We start from the raw sequence: 18,046 nt of genomic DNA on the forward strand, positions 1-18,046 counted from the left end.
GTGCCCTGGCCGGGAATCGAACCCGGGTCCCCCGCACGCCAGGCCGACGCTCTACCGCTGAGCCAACCGGCCAAGGCCAGACCACAGATTTTTATTTTACTCCGGCCACCAGCCACTGGCTCTATGTGATATCTACCTATGTATCAGTCTGCCCAGGTGACCTCCTTTCTTCCGGCTCTCAGGCTGTGCCACAGGAACCTATTTTGAGTGGCCTACCCACCTTTCCACCCTCCCCCATGCTTCCCCTGAACACAGCCCTGCCTTCCTCCTCCAGAAAGCCTCCTCCAGCCAGGGAAGGACCTGTGTGATCTGCCAGGGACATGGGGAAAGGAGCACCCCACCCACATACATCTCCCTCTCTGTTTAAGACCAGAAGCCCCCCAAGTACCCCACTGGGTGAGGAGGGATAAAAGTGGCAAGAATGCAAGAATGAAGGGCCCAGAAAGGAAATCTGGTCAGGTGAGTAGGGTTGGCAGAGAAAATACTATAGTGGGAGCATTGATCTAGGGAGAGCTGCTCCTCCCTTCACAGAAGGGACCTCCCCCCTCCTACCCCAAGAGAGCATAAGGCGGTACACAGGCAAGCATCCATACATGCTTGTTAATTAAGGCAAGAATGGGGAATGGGAGGCACACTGGCCTGAGAACCTGAAGACCAGGTTCTAGACATATCTCTGGTGCTGAGGAGCTGTATATGAACTTGAAAAAGCCACTTTGTCTCTTTGGTCATCATCCATGAAGTCAGGGATGTGGACGAAAGCAGCATGGCAAATGGAGCTGCCTGGAGCACTGTGTTTGGAAGGACTGTAAAGTGGGAAAGAATCGGTGATCAGTTAGCCGTTTGTCTTGGGCATAGGACATACTACATGCCACATATTTGCAAAGCCCAGGTATCATCTGTAAGTCCCTTCTATTTGAACGTTCCATGAGTTGATAACATTTCAAGAAGAATGTAGAACTAGCGCTGGAGCTAGGAACACCTGCACAGAATGCCTCCTGAAAAATTCAACCCAATGATGGCATGTGAAGATTTGCCTCTTGGCTGATTCACTAGTCCCCTCCCCCTGGACTTCAGAATGCTAAACCTAGTTAAGGACCCCCGTTAGAGGAATGTCAGAATCCAATATTGTGTGTTCCATTGCACTCTCTGAATCAGATCATAATATGTATTCCAGTTGGCACTATCTTCCCAATGTACCAACGTAGTAAACTCTGTCAGGACACATCCCTGTAGTGGGAGACCCCTCACAGTGTAATGTGTTATAATCAGATGGTGAACTCCAAAAAGACCACCCTTCTTTATAAATAAGATGGTGTATTCCAACAGGGAGTTGCTTCACAGCATGGCATGTTCCAGTGGGACCATCTTTAGCCCACCAGAAGCCACTGCTCCAGCTGAGGAGAGGAGAGGGGGGAGTCCTGCCTCCACGGGGGAGTGCCCACAGTCATCATAGATGTTCTCAGCAGGGCTGTGGGGGGGACAGAGGTGAAGGCTGTCCATTGAGGAAAAAGGGTGGCTCTGACTCAGGTTCCTGGCTTGGTAGCCACCTGGATTTGAGCCACATCCTAGAAGTGGGTCTCTTTCTCCCCACTGAGAAGTCCCTCCTTCACTGGGGAGGGCCTATAGTCCTGGTCAGGGCCACCACCCATATACACTTGTTGCTTGGGCTGTGGCAGGCTGGGGTCCGGGATAGTGAGCTGTTGCAGGCGCTGTGGAGAGAAGAGGGAATGCGTGAATGTTATTAGAGAGAAAGGCAAAGATGTTTCCTCATTTCTGTACCCCCTGAGCTCAGCACAGAGCCAGGAACATAAGGGAAGCTCAGTATACATAAGTGAGTAAAGAAATAAATCTTTTGAGAAGAAAGAAGAGGCCATAATATGGTGATTAAGAGTGTGAACTAGGTTCCACTCCTGGCTCTGTTAACCTGTGCAATCTTAGGCAATCCATTAAACCCCTCTGACTCATCTGCAAAATGAGGATAATAAGAATACACAGTGGATAGAGCATCATACTGGGATGCAGAGGACCCAGGTTTGAAACCCTAAGGTCACCAGCTTGAGCATGGTTTTGCTGGCTTAAGTGTGGGATCATAGACACGACCCCATGGTTGCTGGCTTGAGCCCAAAGGTTGCTGGTTTAAAGCCCAAGGTCACTGGCTTGAGCCTGGGTCACTCACTCTGCTGTAGCCCCCCGATCAAGGCACATATGAGAAAGCAAGCAATGAACAACTAAGGTGCTGTAACAAAAGAATTGAAGCTTCTCATCTCTCTCCCTTCTTGTCCGTCTGTCCCTATCTGTCCCTCTCTCTGTCTGTCTCTCTCTCTCTCTGTCACCAAAAAAAAAAAAAAAAAAAGAATATACACCTCATAGAACAGTGCCTGGCACAGGGTAAGTCATCAAATAGGATAAGTCATCAATCATTATCTACTTTTGTTATTATTATTATTACTATTTTTATTACTATTATATGCTCAATAGACATCTATTATTGTTTTTACTAGTAGTACTACATTACTATCATTATTGGTGTTTTTGGTATTGTCTTCCCTTCTTATTGCCTTGATTGCCAATGTGATGACTGGAGTCATGACAACCTTTTTGTGACCACGAGGTGATAAGCATATAATAAAGACACAACATGCTCACGATGGCAGTGCAGGAAGAGGCTGGTCCCTAATGGCCTCTTTGAGCAGTTGAACCAAATCCAGCAACTTCTGTCTCTGATCTTCTTGATTTGTAAGAAAAAAAATAAGTCTATTTGCTTATGCAAGTTGAGTTTTCTGCTACTTGTAGGCCAGATAGATTTCTATAGATGTAATGTCTTTGTGGGACACTGGCTTTATATCCTTCCAGGAACACATGTCCCATACTCTACACAGGAAGCCTTTGCACATGGTTCCCCAGACAGGGTTAAGATAAGAAGTCAGGAAGTTGTGTGCAGAGTGGCCATGATAGCTAGTTATCAGTTTCCCAAGAGCAAGAAATCTGTGCTCTATAAACCTCTGTGTCTGGGCCCATTTATGTTCTTATTTGTGATTTCATTTCCCTTAACCCTTTGATAGTTTACCATTGGTTAACCTGCTCTGATGATCTTCTAGAGGTCAGATTCTGAAGGTCTAGGACTCTGGGACTTTTGAGTGTTTCTGAAAAATGAAACTATCAGACTGGTCTTCAAAGAACCTTCTCTTTAATGTTCCATTAGACTGAAGGGCTATACCACACTCACAGCTGGGCCCAAATTATAGTGTGCTGCCCAAAGTCCCACCTCTCGATGCCTTCTTTAATATGTCCCTTCCCCTAGCCCCCTACCTTTTTGAAGGAACCTTGGGTCTTCAAGAGGGTGATGATGATGAAGAGTGGGACGCAGATCATGGAGGAGAGAGCCAGGAACCAGCCAATAAAGTATCCCCAGGGAGGGTACACATAGATGCTGTTGTATTTGAGAGGTGTATACTTGCTCAGGGAGAAGATGAAAGTGGCCTAGAAGGAGGGAGAGGGGCACAGATGAGAGAACGAGACATTGAAACTCCCTCTTCATCAACTTAAATATCAGTGACAGAGGCACGTTAAATATACTGTGGTACAGCTAGGAGGTGGAATAGTAAAAGCCATTTGCAAAGCGTGGGCCCAGATCAAAGACTGAGACGGGAGGAGATATAAAAGGAGGGGAGGGGATATGGAGTGGCTCTAAGCCGACAGAGAGACCAGAAACTGGGAAATCAGGCAGATGGGTAGAGATGCTGGGAGAAAGGGATGGAGCAGGAATTGGAATAGATGATAATGATGGTAAAACAAACAGCTAGAGAGATAGCCCAGAAAAGAAGGGCCAGGGGAACCAACACATCAGAGGGAATAGATCTGCCTTCCAAGGTCACCGGACAGGCAGGGACAGAGCTCCAGGACTCAGGTAGCCTGTCCTTAATCTCCCTATGTCCTCTGAAGGCAGGCGGAAGTAAAGAGCTAGGTAGGCGGACACATACCAGGCAAAGTCCAGGGGTCAGGAAGAGCCAGGAGACCTTTACCAGGGGCCATGGCCGATAGCCAATCATGTCCTCAATGTTGTCATAGAAACGGTCTGCCCCTGTCCAGGCACAATAGGGAAGGGTGAAAACAGAAGGGTGGGGACAGCTCGTGGGTATTTGGGAAGGGCTCACCTGGCTTTGTGCTCTTCCATTCACAGGGAACTGGATCAGGGCACGTGACTGAGATGGGTGCCTGACAGCCCAGACACAGCACAAGGAGGGAGAAGGAGCTGCCACCAACAAGCCAGGGGCCTGGGGTCACCCACCCTCCCTGTGAAATCTCTGTCCCCCTAGCATGGGATGAAAACCCCACTGTCCTAACAACAGAGGAGGGTGTGAGCCTAAAACGGGCCTCAGAGCTATACAGATGCTTGTTGGTCTGCATAGCAAAGATGAATTTAGTTTCAAGTCAAAATGGCAAAACAGCAGTGTGCCACTGCTCAGGCAGATCCCTCTAGGCTCAGATAGGGCCAGATCGCTACCAATCATGACTGGGAAGTCTGACTCTAGGCTCCAGAGGAACCCTCTGCATTCTCAGCAGAGCAGAGCAGGGTGACAGGGCTGACGTGTGTGCAGGAAAACACTGCCTGGTTTTGTTTCATGTCCCCAGGCTTTCACATTTGCTCTGTCTCCTAAGAAGTGAAGAGCCCCTGATTAGTAAAGACACATAGAAGACCCCTCTAGCCTCCCTTCACCAAAAAAATACCTTCCCTCTGGTCATTAAAGCAGGAAATGCCACTGTTACAGAGTCATTGCCTTGGCGTGTAAACTTAACATATTACATCTCATCAGCCATTTACACCTGACTGTGGTTGACTTCATCAGACCCTCTGGCCCTCTCTGAGAACAAGTTTTGAAAAGAAGTAGGGGACAGTCAGGAAGACATCAGATGCTTGAGTGAGAAGGGAGGGGACATCTCTAAGGAGAGGAGGGGCACCAAACAGGAAGCCTGAGGGCAGCCAGACACAACTTTCCTTCTCACGCTTGTCCCAAGGCCTCAGCACATGGCACCCTTCTCCCTCTCTCTGCCCTGAGCCTTGTGACATTGCTGTGTGTTCCCCCAACCCCAGTGGAGCCAGACAGACCTGGGCTATTGGTGATGGCTCTTCCACTCACTAGCTGTGTGAGCTCAGGAAAGAACCATAACCTCTCTGAACTCCACTTTCCCCTGTAAAGGGTTGTTGCGCAGGCTGTGAGGTAGTGAGCGCTTGCACACAGGGGAGCGAGCTCAGTCCCTGAAGGCCTCCCCCACCCCCATTGTTATCAGGCAGGATAGCAGAGAGGTGTGAGGGCATTCAGCACCACTGGCCAGTTACCTCCGAGCTGTGGGGCCAGGGCTGCAGGAAGAAGTCAGTGGAAGGCACAGTTCGCCTCAGTGTAAGACAGAAATGCACAACAGCCACAATGGGCAAGGTACCTCAGAAACCCAGGACTGACTTTCCTGCTCATGGAAGATTCAAGCAAAGTCTAGGTGATGACTTTGAACGGGACTGTGGGGATCTGTGGAGAATCAGAATAAGTGGCCCTGAAGTTCCCTATTAACTACAACTCCCACTGAGGAAGGACCTCTAGCAGTCTCTGTCTGTATTAAAGAGAAAAGAAACTCAAACTGACCCATTATTTATAATGACCCTCATCATTCAAGAAACTCATTGTGTCATTATCCCTGCTCTACATGCATAATTAGGAATGCCTGAATTTCCAGCGATGGGTAAACTTCTTTTCCCCAAGGAAAATGAACAAGGGCAGCAATTCAAAAACATATAGAAACCAGAGGCTAGCAAGCCCTGTCTCTAACCCCAGGCAAGCCCCGCCCTTAGCTCGGTTCCAGAGGCTCCGCCCCCACCCCACTCACCATACACCCAGCTGATGCAGATTACTTCAGACACAGCAAGGAAGAGCAGGCAGATGCCGCTGGAAGCATAATAATCAAACAACTGGAAGATGTACATCCCCCCCTGTGGAGAAGGGAGGCAAGCTGAGTGAGGCCATGGCCAGTGGCAGCAGGGGACACGCTCTACCAAACAGCAGCAGGGCAAACATCCATCTGAGTGCCACCCTACCCAGGCCATGAGAAGCTATTCTTTGCATCTAAAAGGAGTGTGCCCAACCTCTCTCCCTGCCTTCTGGCTCCTCGCTTAACATCAGGACAATTCTAACATCTGCATGGCCTCTGGGAACTGTGGCAGACATACACTGCTGTGTCCCCTAGCCTTCTGCTTCCTGTTCTAGGCCTGAAGAGGAGTCATAGCTGGACCCCAGCCACACTCTCAGGAAAGGGTGCTCTGTCCTCCAGGGCTGGCTGGGTAGTAGAAGGCACACCTTCTATAACATCAGGAGGGCACTCTGGCTAGGAATGAAGTCACTAGAGGAAGGGGAGCAAGGAGATACAAGCGGGCATTTCTGACCATGTCGCTAGAGCAACTGGATGTATCATAACCGAAACAAAGTATTTCATTGACTCCCCCCACCCCAATTCCCCTTTTTGCTTAAGTCTGCCTGCATGTTTTTTGTCACCTGAAACCAAGAGTGAGTTAACAAACACAGGCTGGTTCCACGGTGTGGTCCATACAACCTCACTGTAAGGGTACAGCACCCCTATTTAGCAGATGAGAAAAGCGTGGCTCTGAGAAGGGTCAGTGGTGTCCCCCATGGCGCCCCCACCCTGGAGTCCAGCCTGCAGGCCACTGCCCCTGCTCACCTCAGTGACCAGGAGGAGCCCTATCAGGTAGCACGTGACAGCAATGGCAAGGATGAGGAGCTCTCTGCGCCCACTCCTCCGGAGCTGCCTGGGGAACATGTCCATGGAGGCTGTCACCAAGCACTCCACACAGACAAACTGTGGGCCGGGAGGGAGGTGGAGATGAGGGCCACCTGCCCCTGGCCCTCCCCAGCAGTCCCCCCACCTCCACTCCCCACTCCCCTCGCTGAGGAGCAGGAGCCCAGGGAGGGTGCAAGGCCAGAACGTGGGGGTGGCTGGGACGGGGCCAGCTGTGCCTTTGACCACATACTCACAACAGAGGGTGCCAGCAGAGAGAGCTGGAGAGGGCATGTGTGTCCTGTCCCCAGGGCTATGGGGCAGGGTGGGCAGCCTCAGCCAAGCAGCTGGGAGGAGGCTGGAGGGACACTTGGGAGGTGCACCCATGTTTGAAGAAGGGCCAGGTGTGGGGTAACAAAGCAAGTGGCACCCTCACCAAACAGGGTCTCAAGGTCTGAGGCCAACCACCTAACACCAAGAACAAGCCCTGGACTGCGGAAAGAACCCCGACCGTATGGTCAGGAGAAAGGGAGCTAGAGGGAAGGTGGTGCCAGGAAATGAAGAAGGGGAGAGACGGCCATCAGGGCAGGGTGAGGCAGGCCGGGCTGGGGCAGCGAACCTGGCTGTCCAGCCCCAGGAAGATGAGCATGATGAAGAAAAGGCAAGACCACAGCTGGGATAAGGGCATCATAGTCACGGCCTTGGGGAACGCGATGAAGGCCAGGCCTGGACCTGCCAGCACACAGCACAATCAGGTGAGCCCAGGACTCTTACTGTCCCTCGGGAAGGGCCCCTGCAAGAGGCACTGTGTGTGTGCATATGTGTGCATGAGTACGTGCATGAGTACATGTGAGTGTGATGCACATGAGTGTGTGTGTGCCCATGAGTGTGCCTGTGCATATGAGTTTGTGCGCACCTCATTGTGTGTACGTCAGTGAGTGTGTGTGTAGCAGGGGTGGTTCAAGAGGGCAGGGTGATTCCATTCATTATTCTGCTCTTCCGAGGTTCTGGGGAGCAGAACCATGGTTCATCCATCCACCAGTTCTCCACCCATGCATACAACTGTGGGTCCATCTACCCATCTGTCCCCCTCTCCCCTCCTTCCCACAGTTGTGGAGGCCCTGCTCTATGCCTAGCACTGCCCCTAATAATACTAAGAGGGCCACAGGACCCCTGCTTTTCTGTAGGAGTATCTGTGTTCTCTGACCCTCCTTCCCCTGGGGTCCCACACAGCATTTTGGCACCTACCTGACTCAGCCACTTCAGAGATGGGCACCGCCTGCTCTTGGGACATGAAGCCCAGGATGGAGAAGACCACAAAGCCAGCCACAAAGCTGGTGGCACTGTTCAGGAAGCAGAGGGCAATGCAGTCCCTGTGGGCCAGGTGGGTAGGGACAAAACAGGAAGGAAAAGGGAGAAAGCAAGCCATCACAGGGCGAGAGAGAGCTCAGAAGGCAGAAAGAGCATAAGAGGAGAGAGAAAAGGAAAAATGAATGGAAAGTGAAACAGGAAGAAAAAGACCAAGATGGGGTTTCAGAAGGAGAGAACAAAGGGAGAGAGAAAAGGGAAAAAGAAATTCAGCCTGAACCCATAATGTTAATTTCACACAAGCTGTAACTCCCTGAGAAGAAAGATGAGGAGGGAGGCCCACAGCCAGGAACCGCCCTCCACAGACATGAGCTGGCTGGGTCCCCCAGGGTGCACAGCTCACATCCTACCTGTAGCAGTTGTTGTGGTACTTGTTGTAGCTGCCCAGGGCTGTCAGGCACCCCTGACAGATGGCAAAGGAGAAGAAGATCTGGGTGCCCGCGTCCATCCACACCTACAGGAGACCCCGAGAAAGTGGTGAGGGAGAGCGGAGCCCAGCAGGCCCGCCCGCAGTTCCCTGCTCTTCCTCAGCACATCCTCCTCTCACAAGCACGGCCCATTTCTAACTTGGTTCCGTGGGCACTAAGGGAGCACCAAATAAGTGCACGTTACTTGAATTTCTTAGGTGGAGTCTGTCCCCGTGGCTATATCCAGAGAAAGTGAGGACCTCTGCAGGGGAGCTAAGAGGCACTTGCACTCACCCAACAAGCAGAGTGTGTTTTAGGCAGCCATGCTGGGGCGAAGGGGCCACTCCATCAAAATAGAATGAAAAAAACACCAAGACTTTGGTGGAGATGGGGGGATATGGAGACAAAGAATGTGCTCAGACAAGTCCTAGAGCAGGTTTTTTGTATTAATATATGTAGAGAAATGTCCAACCTCACAATAGTAAAAAAATAAAATTAAATCAACACCCTGGCCTGACCAGGTGGTGGCGCAGTGGATAGGGCATCGGACTGAGATGCAAAGGACCCAAGTTCGAGACCCCGAGGTCGCCAGCTTGAGCGCGGGCTCATCTGGTTTGAGCAAAAGCTCACCAGCTTGGACCCAAGGTCGCTGGCTCAAGCAAGGGGTCACTCGGTCTGCTGAAGGCCCTTGGTCAAGGCACATATGAGAAAGCAATCAATGAACAACGAAGGTGTCACAACAAAAAACTAATGATTGATGCTTCTCATCTTTCTCCGTTCCTATCTGTCTGTCCCTATCTATTCCTCTCTCTGACTCTCTCTGTCCCTGTAAAAAAAAAAAAAAAATCAACACCCTAGTCTATTTTAACTTATCAAGTTATTAAAGATTAAAATAAATTATAATTGAATTGCTCATGGGTCCTGCGGAAGGAGGTTCCGGCAGAGAAGGTGCATATTGCTCTAAAGCCAGTGCTGTTTGAGAACCTTAAGTTGTGCACACTCTTTGACTTGATAATTCCATGTCTAACTACTGTCAGGAAATAATGATCAGAGATGTGATCAAAGAGTTAAACACAGGTGTTTGCTGTGGCTATACACACAACCATAAAAACAATACACGACCTATATGTCCAGGAGCAGGGGAAGAGTTGAGTACATGACGATCCCCGCCCCAGGCGTGAGCGCTCAGAGGCGTGGGGCCTGGGCTCTTGTGCCTGCTCTGCCCGACACTGCAGTGCTCCCTGGGAGTTATAGCACTCAGTGGAGCCTCGGCACATAGTGGTTGAATGAAGAAATGAATGGATGATGGATAAAGGAAATACCATGTGTTAAAAATAGCATTTACAAATGAATTTAATAACATGGAAAATGCTTATAATTTTTTTTTTTCTGAAGTGAGAAGTAGAGAGGCAGAGAGACAGACTCCCACATGCACCCAACCAGGATCCACTGGGAAAGCCCACTAGGGGGTGATGCTCTGCCCATCTGGGGAATTGCTCCGTTGCAATGGAGCCTTTCTAGCTCCTGAAGCAGAGGCCACGGACCCATCCTCAGCACCTGGGCTAACTTTGCTCCAGTGGAGCCTTGGCTGCGGGAGGAGAAGAGATAGAGAGGAAGGAGAGGGAGAAGGGTGGAGAAGCAGATGGGTGCTTCTCCTGTGTGCTCTGGCCAGGAATTGAACCCGGGACTTCCACACGCCAGGCCAACGTTCTACCACTGAGCCAATCGGCCAGGGTGCTTATAATATAACTAGAAAGCCCGGCGGTCATACGAAATGACTGCTGTTCTAGATATTATAAATTGTAATTAAAATGATTTGTGCAAAGGTGTCTGCTAATTCAAACTGAATTACCCAGGGCAGGCGGCGAGGACGCCCCTTTGCTTAGTGCCCCACGGGGTTTCCCCCTTCTACTTGCTTAACTGCTTAAAGTAGAGTGCAATGAAGGAAACCACTGGCGGTACATTTCTTAAGAGCCACGGCTAGCTCAATAAATAAAGGTGTGAGGCAAGCCTTGTTTCTCTATGCTCATCAGTCTCATTTTGCAGAGAAAGACGCATTTGCTCTGTGACTGAAGCAAGCCTTGTCTTTCTCTGCTCAGTGGTTTCTTTTTGTTGAGAAAGCCGTTTTTGTGCAGCTTTAGCTCCTTTTCTCTCCTCTTCAGTGCTGTATTTTCTAGGAGGCGTTCTTAAAAGAAATTACGTTAAGACGTAGTTTTTATGTAAAACGGATGATTGCCAATGCAAACAAATGTTCACCTTCCCCCTGACACGCTCAATTTGCATTCAGCCTTAAATTGTTTCAAAAGCAGATGATTGCCATTGCAAACAAATGTTCACCTTCCCCCTGACCCGCTCAATTTGCGTTCAGCCGTGGCAATTTCACCCCATTGGCTAGTACAGTTACGCAAGCAACCAATAAGCTACTGGCGACAAACAGACACTTAAGCCGCATATAATAAAGATTTAAGTGAAAAATATTTCTATATATGATCTAATCATCACAACCACGTTATCACACACACACACACACACACACACACACACACACACACACACACACACACACCTAGGAAAAAATGTTGGAAGGAACTATACTAAAATGCTAACAGAGATGTAGCTGAGTGATGGCTTTTTAGTTCCTTTTTCATAACTTTTTTCCATATTAATTTTTCTCCAGTGAACATGTATTGTCTTTATAAACCAAGGGGAAAGCAATCAAAGATTTTCAAAAGTACAGATATGGTTTGGGGTTAGAGACATTTGGGGAAATAGCCCCCGGCACAGTTACTACCTGAGGGTCCTTCAGGCGAGACAAGTCCGGCTTCAGGTAATAGATGATGCCCTCATAGGCTCCGGGCAGCGTGATGCCTCGCACCAACAGGATGATCAGCATCAGGTAGGGAAACGTGGCTGTGAAATAAACCACCTGGAGGGAAAGCAGGTCAGAGTCACTCCTGGTGCAGTCACAGTAGCCAGCAGGTGACAGGGAGTCTGCAGTGGCTCTCCTGTCACCCTTCCCCAGGAGGCACGAGCCAAGCCAGCACAGTGCTCAACACCTTCCGAGAGACATCTGAGAAGGGTGGCACACAAAGCTTTCCACCCCTTTTTGTCCACATTCCAGTGGGCCATGGTCCCCTGCAGAGGGTGAGACACACTTCAATGGGGCAAGGGGGAAGGAGGAAGGGCAGAGAGGGGTACAGGTTTCCAGCCAAAACATTTCAAAGGTTATTGTTAAATCCAGAATCTGGTCTCTCTGAACCCCTTATTTTGGCTGTTCTTCTCATGTCCCCTGGGGTAGGTGGACCTCCCTCCACCAAGGGTAAAGGGAGCAGATGTGTACAGTGATCTGTGAGGAAACTAAGACTGTGTTTTCCAAGCTTAAGGTTGGGGACGCAGCAGCGGCCTGAGTTCTGTGATACTGGAGACACTCAGGGGGGAACCCATTCTGCCCCTGACCCAGCTCAGTCCTTTACCCAAGGTAGTGGCACTGACCTTGTTGTTAGTATCACTATTGCTACTTTTGTCATTACTATCACTTTTGTTGTTATTTCAACAACCCCTGGAAGGGGGTTGCTGCAGGAGCAGGCTAGTCAGAGGGTTCAGCTCCTGGCTTTAAAAAGTATGAAGCATCAGCCTCAGCGTCTCCGAGTTGAAATTAATAATCAAAGCTGAGCTGTCTCTGTACACACAACAAGCCCTGTTGTCCGTTCTTGGCTCTAACCCCTTCAGTGATTGGAAACTCACCACCTCAAAGACAGGTGAGCTAAACATTGCCTTGATATGTTTGTTGTTAAATACAAAAAAAGCAAGTTGTAAGAGTGTCTGATCCTGATTGTGTAATATACACATGTAATAGATACAGCGACACACATACATACACATAAAGGAAACCAGAAGGCAACACAGCAAAACGTCGATAGGAAAGATGAACAGACCCAATTTGCTGTCATGCTGATGGCTTGTAGAGTGCTTAGCTCTGACAGTGAGACTTGTATAATTTTTATGTTTCTTAGTTACGTGTGTAAACAAGTCTTTTAAAATCATATTGAAAAAAGAAAGCCTTTCCTGGTATTGAACTAAACTCTGCCTTCCTACAACTTCCCTTCCTCTCACCTCACCAGGCCTCTCCCTTAAACTACGCTTCCCTTCAGTTCTCCAGAGAGATGCTGTGAGTGTCCCTGGAGACTCTGGGCGCCATAGAGTGCTTACCAGGAGCCAGAAAACCTCACCTTGCCTGTGGTCTTGACCCCCTTCCAGATGCAGAAGTAGCAGATGACCCAGGCAAGCAGGAGACAGAGGGCCAGCTCCCAGCGCAGGGCCCCCAGCTCATGGATGCCTGCAGTGATTCCCAGCACACGTCTCCTAATGGGTTGGAAAAATAAATAACCAGGTGAAAGGCTAACGGGACAACTTGCCTCTGTTACTAGGTCTCCTCATTCTTAGAGCTGAACCCCACAGATCTCACATTCCAGGCTTCCCCTGCCCCCACCCACTCCACTTCCTTAGGGCCCTCCATGCTCCCCCCTGTTGTCTGTATGCCCTTGGCTGTTAGAAGACCAAATCACGTAATACCATAGGTATCTTTGTCTTTCTAACTCATCCATATCTCTCTGTTGTAGAGAGAGAGAGAAAGAGAAAGAGAGATGAAGAATGTATGAATGAGTATGTGGAGAGTAAATATTTATATGTGCAAGTCGATGAGCAAGTATGTGGGTATCAAATGGAGGGACTGAGTGTGTGCTAGTGTCAAAAGATGTGTATGCGGATGATAGAAATGTATGAGAGTGTAGGTGGACATGTGAGGGCACAGGTCATGTGGGAGGGTAAATGTGTGGGTGTAGGGCTTGCTAATTTCTGTGGTGTAAGTGTTCACACCTTGGCCAATATAACTGAACATGAAGTTGGGAAGGGATGTGCACAAACAGCTCTTCTAAGCTGGTCCAGACTGTTTCCAGCACACTAGTGGACATGTGTGGGTAGATGTGTGAGTCTTGGTAGATGTGTAGGGAGGCATGTGTGAGAATGCTGGCTGACACAGATAAATGTGTGAGTCTGGGTGAACATAGGTGGATTTGGGAGACATAAGTGAACAACTATGGTAGATATGAGTGTCCCCTCATCTCTCAGTGATGTGTGAGGCAGGGGTAAGTGCTAGATAACATGTACAGAGAGCCTTAAACTTGCACCCCAAATCCCAGGACTCAGATATCCAAATGTCCTCTGCTCGAGGTCCCTTGGTGATGGCAACCAGGCCCAGCACCTACTCCCAGAATTCCATGACAGGTGAGGTGAAGTTCTCTGAGGGTTCCACTGTGCTGGCTCCTGAGTAGTTCAGAAAGTCCATGCAGTGCTCTGTTGTAGAACAAGGTGAGGAGTGTGTTAGCTAGGGAGCAGAAGGGAAGAGAGGCCCTCACACCCGATACCTCTGACCCTCTCATCTGATAGCCTGGTGGTTGCCATCATTCCAGGTCCCAAGAACTTCCTGTGAAGTTCCTGCTTCCAGAGTGTCAGGAGTTGGCTGCTCAGGTGGTTCATGGGACCAGCCCCCTCCCCACGTGACTCGCACTGCTCTCCTTCCAGCCCGCCGACCTCTAACACAATCCAGCCACCTAGGGAGAGCCCACAGCCCAGAGGTTAAAAAGATGATACCTGTGTTCCAGGTGTTGGTGCAGGTTGTCCAGGGCAGCTCAGAGGTAAAGGAGCTGAACAGATAGAAGAGGGCCCAGGCGAGAATGATGATGTAGTAGACGTTCAAATAGGTCTCGATGACAACAGATGCCAAACCAATACCTTCCGAAGTGGGGGAGGGGTGGGAAGCAACAAGAGAATCCAACAGATCAATGTCAGCCCAAAAAAGTCACCTAGAAACTGCCGTTGGTGATTAGGATACTTGATGCTACACAAAGAGAATGACCAGGGTTTATTTATTGGCCTGAGAAGCCATTTACAGATTTACAGCCCATTTTTCTAAGTAAGAAAAGCAGGTTAGAGAACACTATCCTATGTATTCTCCCATTTTAATAATATATATTTAAATGTGTATCTTTTTTTTCATAAGAAAATTTCTGGAAGGACCATCATCCAAAAGTTAACAAGGGGCTCTCTAGGTCAGCAGTGTTCAACCTTTTTCATCTCATGGCACATATAAACTAATTACTACAAGTCTGCAGGACCACAGCAAAATTACAACTAAACTACATAACAACTGTCATTCAGAACTGCCTGAAATCTGGTTGAACGGAAGTCTTACAACCAGGGATTCAAAGGAGAAGCCTCACTGAGACTGGCAGGAGGGATGGAGAGCGGAATGGGCTGGTCCTTCACTTACTTGTGGTGAATAAAAATAGGAAGAATATCTCTGTTGTAAAGGTTCCCCCCTGAGGAGCGAGGGGTCCTAGCCCCACATCAGGCCCCCAATCCCAGGGTTCCAGTGTGAGGAAGAGAAGTCCCCTGACTTCTGGATGTAAAAACCAGTGGGGATTGAGGCTTAGGGAAACGAAGGGCTGCTAGAGTCCCAGGCAGCTTCTCTTAAAGGGCTTGCACACGGACTTACTTCACTAGCTCTGAGCTCCAGTGCTGGGGCAGCAGCTTGAAGAGCACCAGAGACATACAGGGAGGAACTGAATGACCTGGCATCAGAATGAGAGCTGGAGGGGCATCTTTCTCCCAGACAGAAGTGCTGGCAGAGGACCTTGTTCCTTTTCTGAGCCCTCCCACAACAAACCTGGCAGGCAGGTGCCATATCCAAGACTCCACCAACCTGGCTCACACTGTTCGCCCCACCCTGGTGATGCCCTGAAGTCCTCCCTACTGTTTTGGACCCGCCCAAACGGCTTCTAGTGGCTTTTCCACACAAACGGCCTGCCTTGGCTCATGCTTTAGATTTTCCTAAAGTCTCTCAAACAAGCACTGTCTGGCCTCAGTGTGCCCCATACCTCTCCTAAGTGGCCCCAGTCTTGGCACTAGCAGCAGCAGGCCTTGGTTCACAGCTTGGCCTCTCCTGGTCACCTCCAAGTGCAGCACAACTAGCAGCCATCTGCAGATCACTCTGTAGCTCATCCCGGGTGTCCCCAGGCAGAACACAGGCAGCAGCTGACTTGGCCTGCACCCCCTGGGAGGCCCCAGAGTCAGCACACCCACTAGGCAGCTTCAGACCGCACTGAAGCATCACCACCCAACCCCCTCAAGTGGCACTCAGGGGATGAACTCAGTGGATGCCAGAGCCCTACTGAAGTAAGCCCTGCTCTGTGGGTAGGTCCCTGCACCCTGATCCTTCCCAGTGGTCAGAGGTTTATGGTCACAGCCAGCTGTTGCAGCTGATTGGCCTGGGGCCAAATCCCTTCCATTGAGGTGCCAAAAGCAATGGAGGCTCAACTATAACAGGAGGGTATACGCAGCCCACTCAGGGGAGGGGAAGTGCACCTCGGGTACCCAGCTTGGGTGATCAAGGAGGCTGTGCCACTTCACCCTACAGAACACCTACTACATTAGGCCACTCCACCAAGCCTCAGAGATGTAGCAGCTCTACTTAATACATAGAAACAAACACAAGGCAGTAGCCAAAATGAGGAGACAAAGAAACATGTCCCAAATGAAAGAACAGAACAAAACTCCAGAAAAAAGAACTAAACTAAATGGAGACAAGCAACCTACTAGATGCAAAGTTCAAAACATTGGTTATAAGGATGCTCAATGAACTTAGTGAGAACCTCAACAGCATAAATAAGATCACTCAGAAATGAAGGATACTATCCTTTTAAAACTCAAGCAAACTGGGTATTTGTTTTGTATCCTGTCAGAGGGAAAATAATTGAAATAGAAAAAAAAAAAAACCAAAATTAAAGAAAATAAATGAAGGCCTTGGCCAGTTAGCCCAGTTAGTTAGAGTATTGTTCTGAAACACCAAGGTTGTGGATCAATATCCAGTCAGGGCACATCCGAGCAGCAACCAGTGAATGCACAACTAAATGGAACAGCAAATGAATGCTTCTCTCTCTCTCTCTCTTCTCCTCTCTGTTTCTCTAAAATCAATCAATAAAAATAATTTAAAAATTTTTTTAAAGAAAAGAAATGAAGGATACACTAACTAAAATGAAGAATAATTTGCAGGAAATCAACAGTAAAACAGATGAAGCCGAGAATCAAACCAGTGATTTCAAATATAAAGAAGCATAAAACACCCAATCAGAACAAAAAAAAAGAATCCAAAAACATGAGGATAGTAAGGAGCCTTTGGAACAGCCCTGGCAGGATGGCTTGGTTCGTTAGAGCATCATCCCAAAATGCAGAGGATGCCGGTCCAATCCCCGGTCAGGGCACATACAGGAACAGTGTTTCTATTGCTCTCTTTCTCCATCTCCCTTCCTCTCTTTAAAATCAATCAATAAACAAGTTTTTAAAGAATTAATAAAATTCAAAGTTTAGAAAAAAGGGGCGCCTCAAGTGTACCAACAATTGCATCGTGGGGCTGCCAGAAGGTGAAAAGAGAGAGCAAGAAATTGAAAACCTGTTTGAAAGAATAATGATGGGAAACTTTCCAAATTTGGTGAAGGAAATAGACATACAACTCCAGGAGGCACAGCAAGTCCTAAACAAGATGAACCCAAAGAGGCCCACACAAAGATATCATAATTAAAACTCAAAAGGTTAAAGAGAAAGAGGGAGAGAACCTTAAAAGCAGCAAGAGAAAAGCAGTTGCTCACCTATAAGGAAGCTCCCATTAGACTGATTAGAGTGTCAGCTGATTTCTCAATATAAACCTTGCAGGCCAGAAGGGATTAACAAGAAATATTCAGTGATGAAAAACAAGGACCTAGTTAGTACTCTACCCAGCAAAGCTGTCACTGAGAATTGAAGGACAGAACAAGAAAGAGTTAAAGAAGTTTATCACCACCAACCAGTATTATATGAAATGTTAAAGAATTTTTTTTAAGAAAAAGAAACCAACAAAAAAAGATCTCAAATATGAGCAATAAAATGGCAATAAATATATATCTATCAACAATTAAATCTAAAAAACAAAAAGAAACAAGCAGACAGAAACAGATTCATGGATACACAAGACATTTTGATGATTGCCAGATGGGAGGGCAGTTGGAAAGATGGATGAAAAAGGTGAAGGGTTTGGGAAGTACATATTGGCTGTTACCGAATAGTTATAGGGATGTAAAGTACAGCACAGGGAATATAGTCAATATTCTAATAACTATGTATGGTGTCAGATGGATATGAAACTAATTGGGATGATCACTTAGTTATGTAATGTCTAATCATTGTGTTGTATAACTGAAACTACATACTACGTCAACTATAATTGAAAAATGAAAATGATTTAAAAATAAATAAGTAAATAAGTAAAATTCTGTGGCACCTCAAAAAATATATTTTTTGCTAATCTGACCCCCCAACATGGGTATAATTTTGATTCATTCATACCTAGTTGCTATTATTGTGCTGGGTGTTGTCCTTTTTTTATTTGACAATCTAAAGTT

General features: G+C 48.1%; 1 protein-coding gene across 5 annotated transcripts in view; it reads right to left on the bottom strand.

Annotated features, from left to right (window-relative positions):
• Positions 1 to 1,294: 1,294 nt before the first annotated feature.
• The window catches only part of SLC6A12 (solute carrier family 6 member 12), a 29,611-nt gene continuing 12,859 nt past the window's right edge, over positions 1,295 to 18,046 (bottom strand). For all 5 annotated transcript variants that reach the window (XM_066369544.1, XM_066369539.1, XM_066369541.1 and 2 more), the window contains exons 5-16: positions 14,205 to 14,345; positions 13,820 to 13,907; positions 12,785 to 12,917; positions 11,347 to 11,481; positions 8,499 to 8,602; positions 8,029 to 8,153; positions 7,400 to 7,512; positions 6,724 to 6,861; positions 5,878 to 5,980; positions 3,981 to 4,081; positions 3,310 to 3,480; positions 1,295 to 1,709 (exon numbers count right to left, since the gene is read on the bottom strand). In XM_066369544.1, coding sequence (XP_066225641.1) covers positions 1,566 to 1,709; positions 3,310 to 3,480; positions 3,981 to 4,081; positions 5,878 to 5,980; positions 6,724 to 6,861; positions 7,400 to 7,512; positions 8,029 to 8,153; positions 8,499 to 8,602; positions 11,347 to 11,481; positions 12,785 to 12,917; positions 13,820 to 13,907; positions 14,205 to 14,345 — 1,496 coding nt within the window. In that variant the 3' untranslated portion in view covers positions 1,295 to 1,565. The remainder of the gene's footprint in view (positions 1,710 to 3,309; positions 3,481 to 3,980; positions 4,082 to 5,877; positions 5,981 to 6,723; positions 6,862 to 7,399; positions 7,513 to 8,028; positions 8,154 to 8,498; positions 8,603 to 11,346; positions 11,482 to 12,784; positions 12,918 to 13,819; positions 13,908 to 14,204; positions 14,346 to 18,046) is intronic.

Source organism: Saccopteryx leptura, chromosome 2, assembly GCF_036850995.1.
Source record: "Saccopteryx leptura isolate mSacLep1 chromosome 2, mSacLep1_pri_phased_curated, whole genome shotgun sequence".
NCBI lineage: Eukaryota > Metazoa > Chordata > Mammalia > Chiroptera > Emballonuridae > Saccopteryx > Saccopteryx leptura.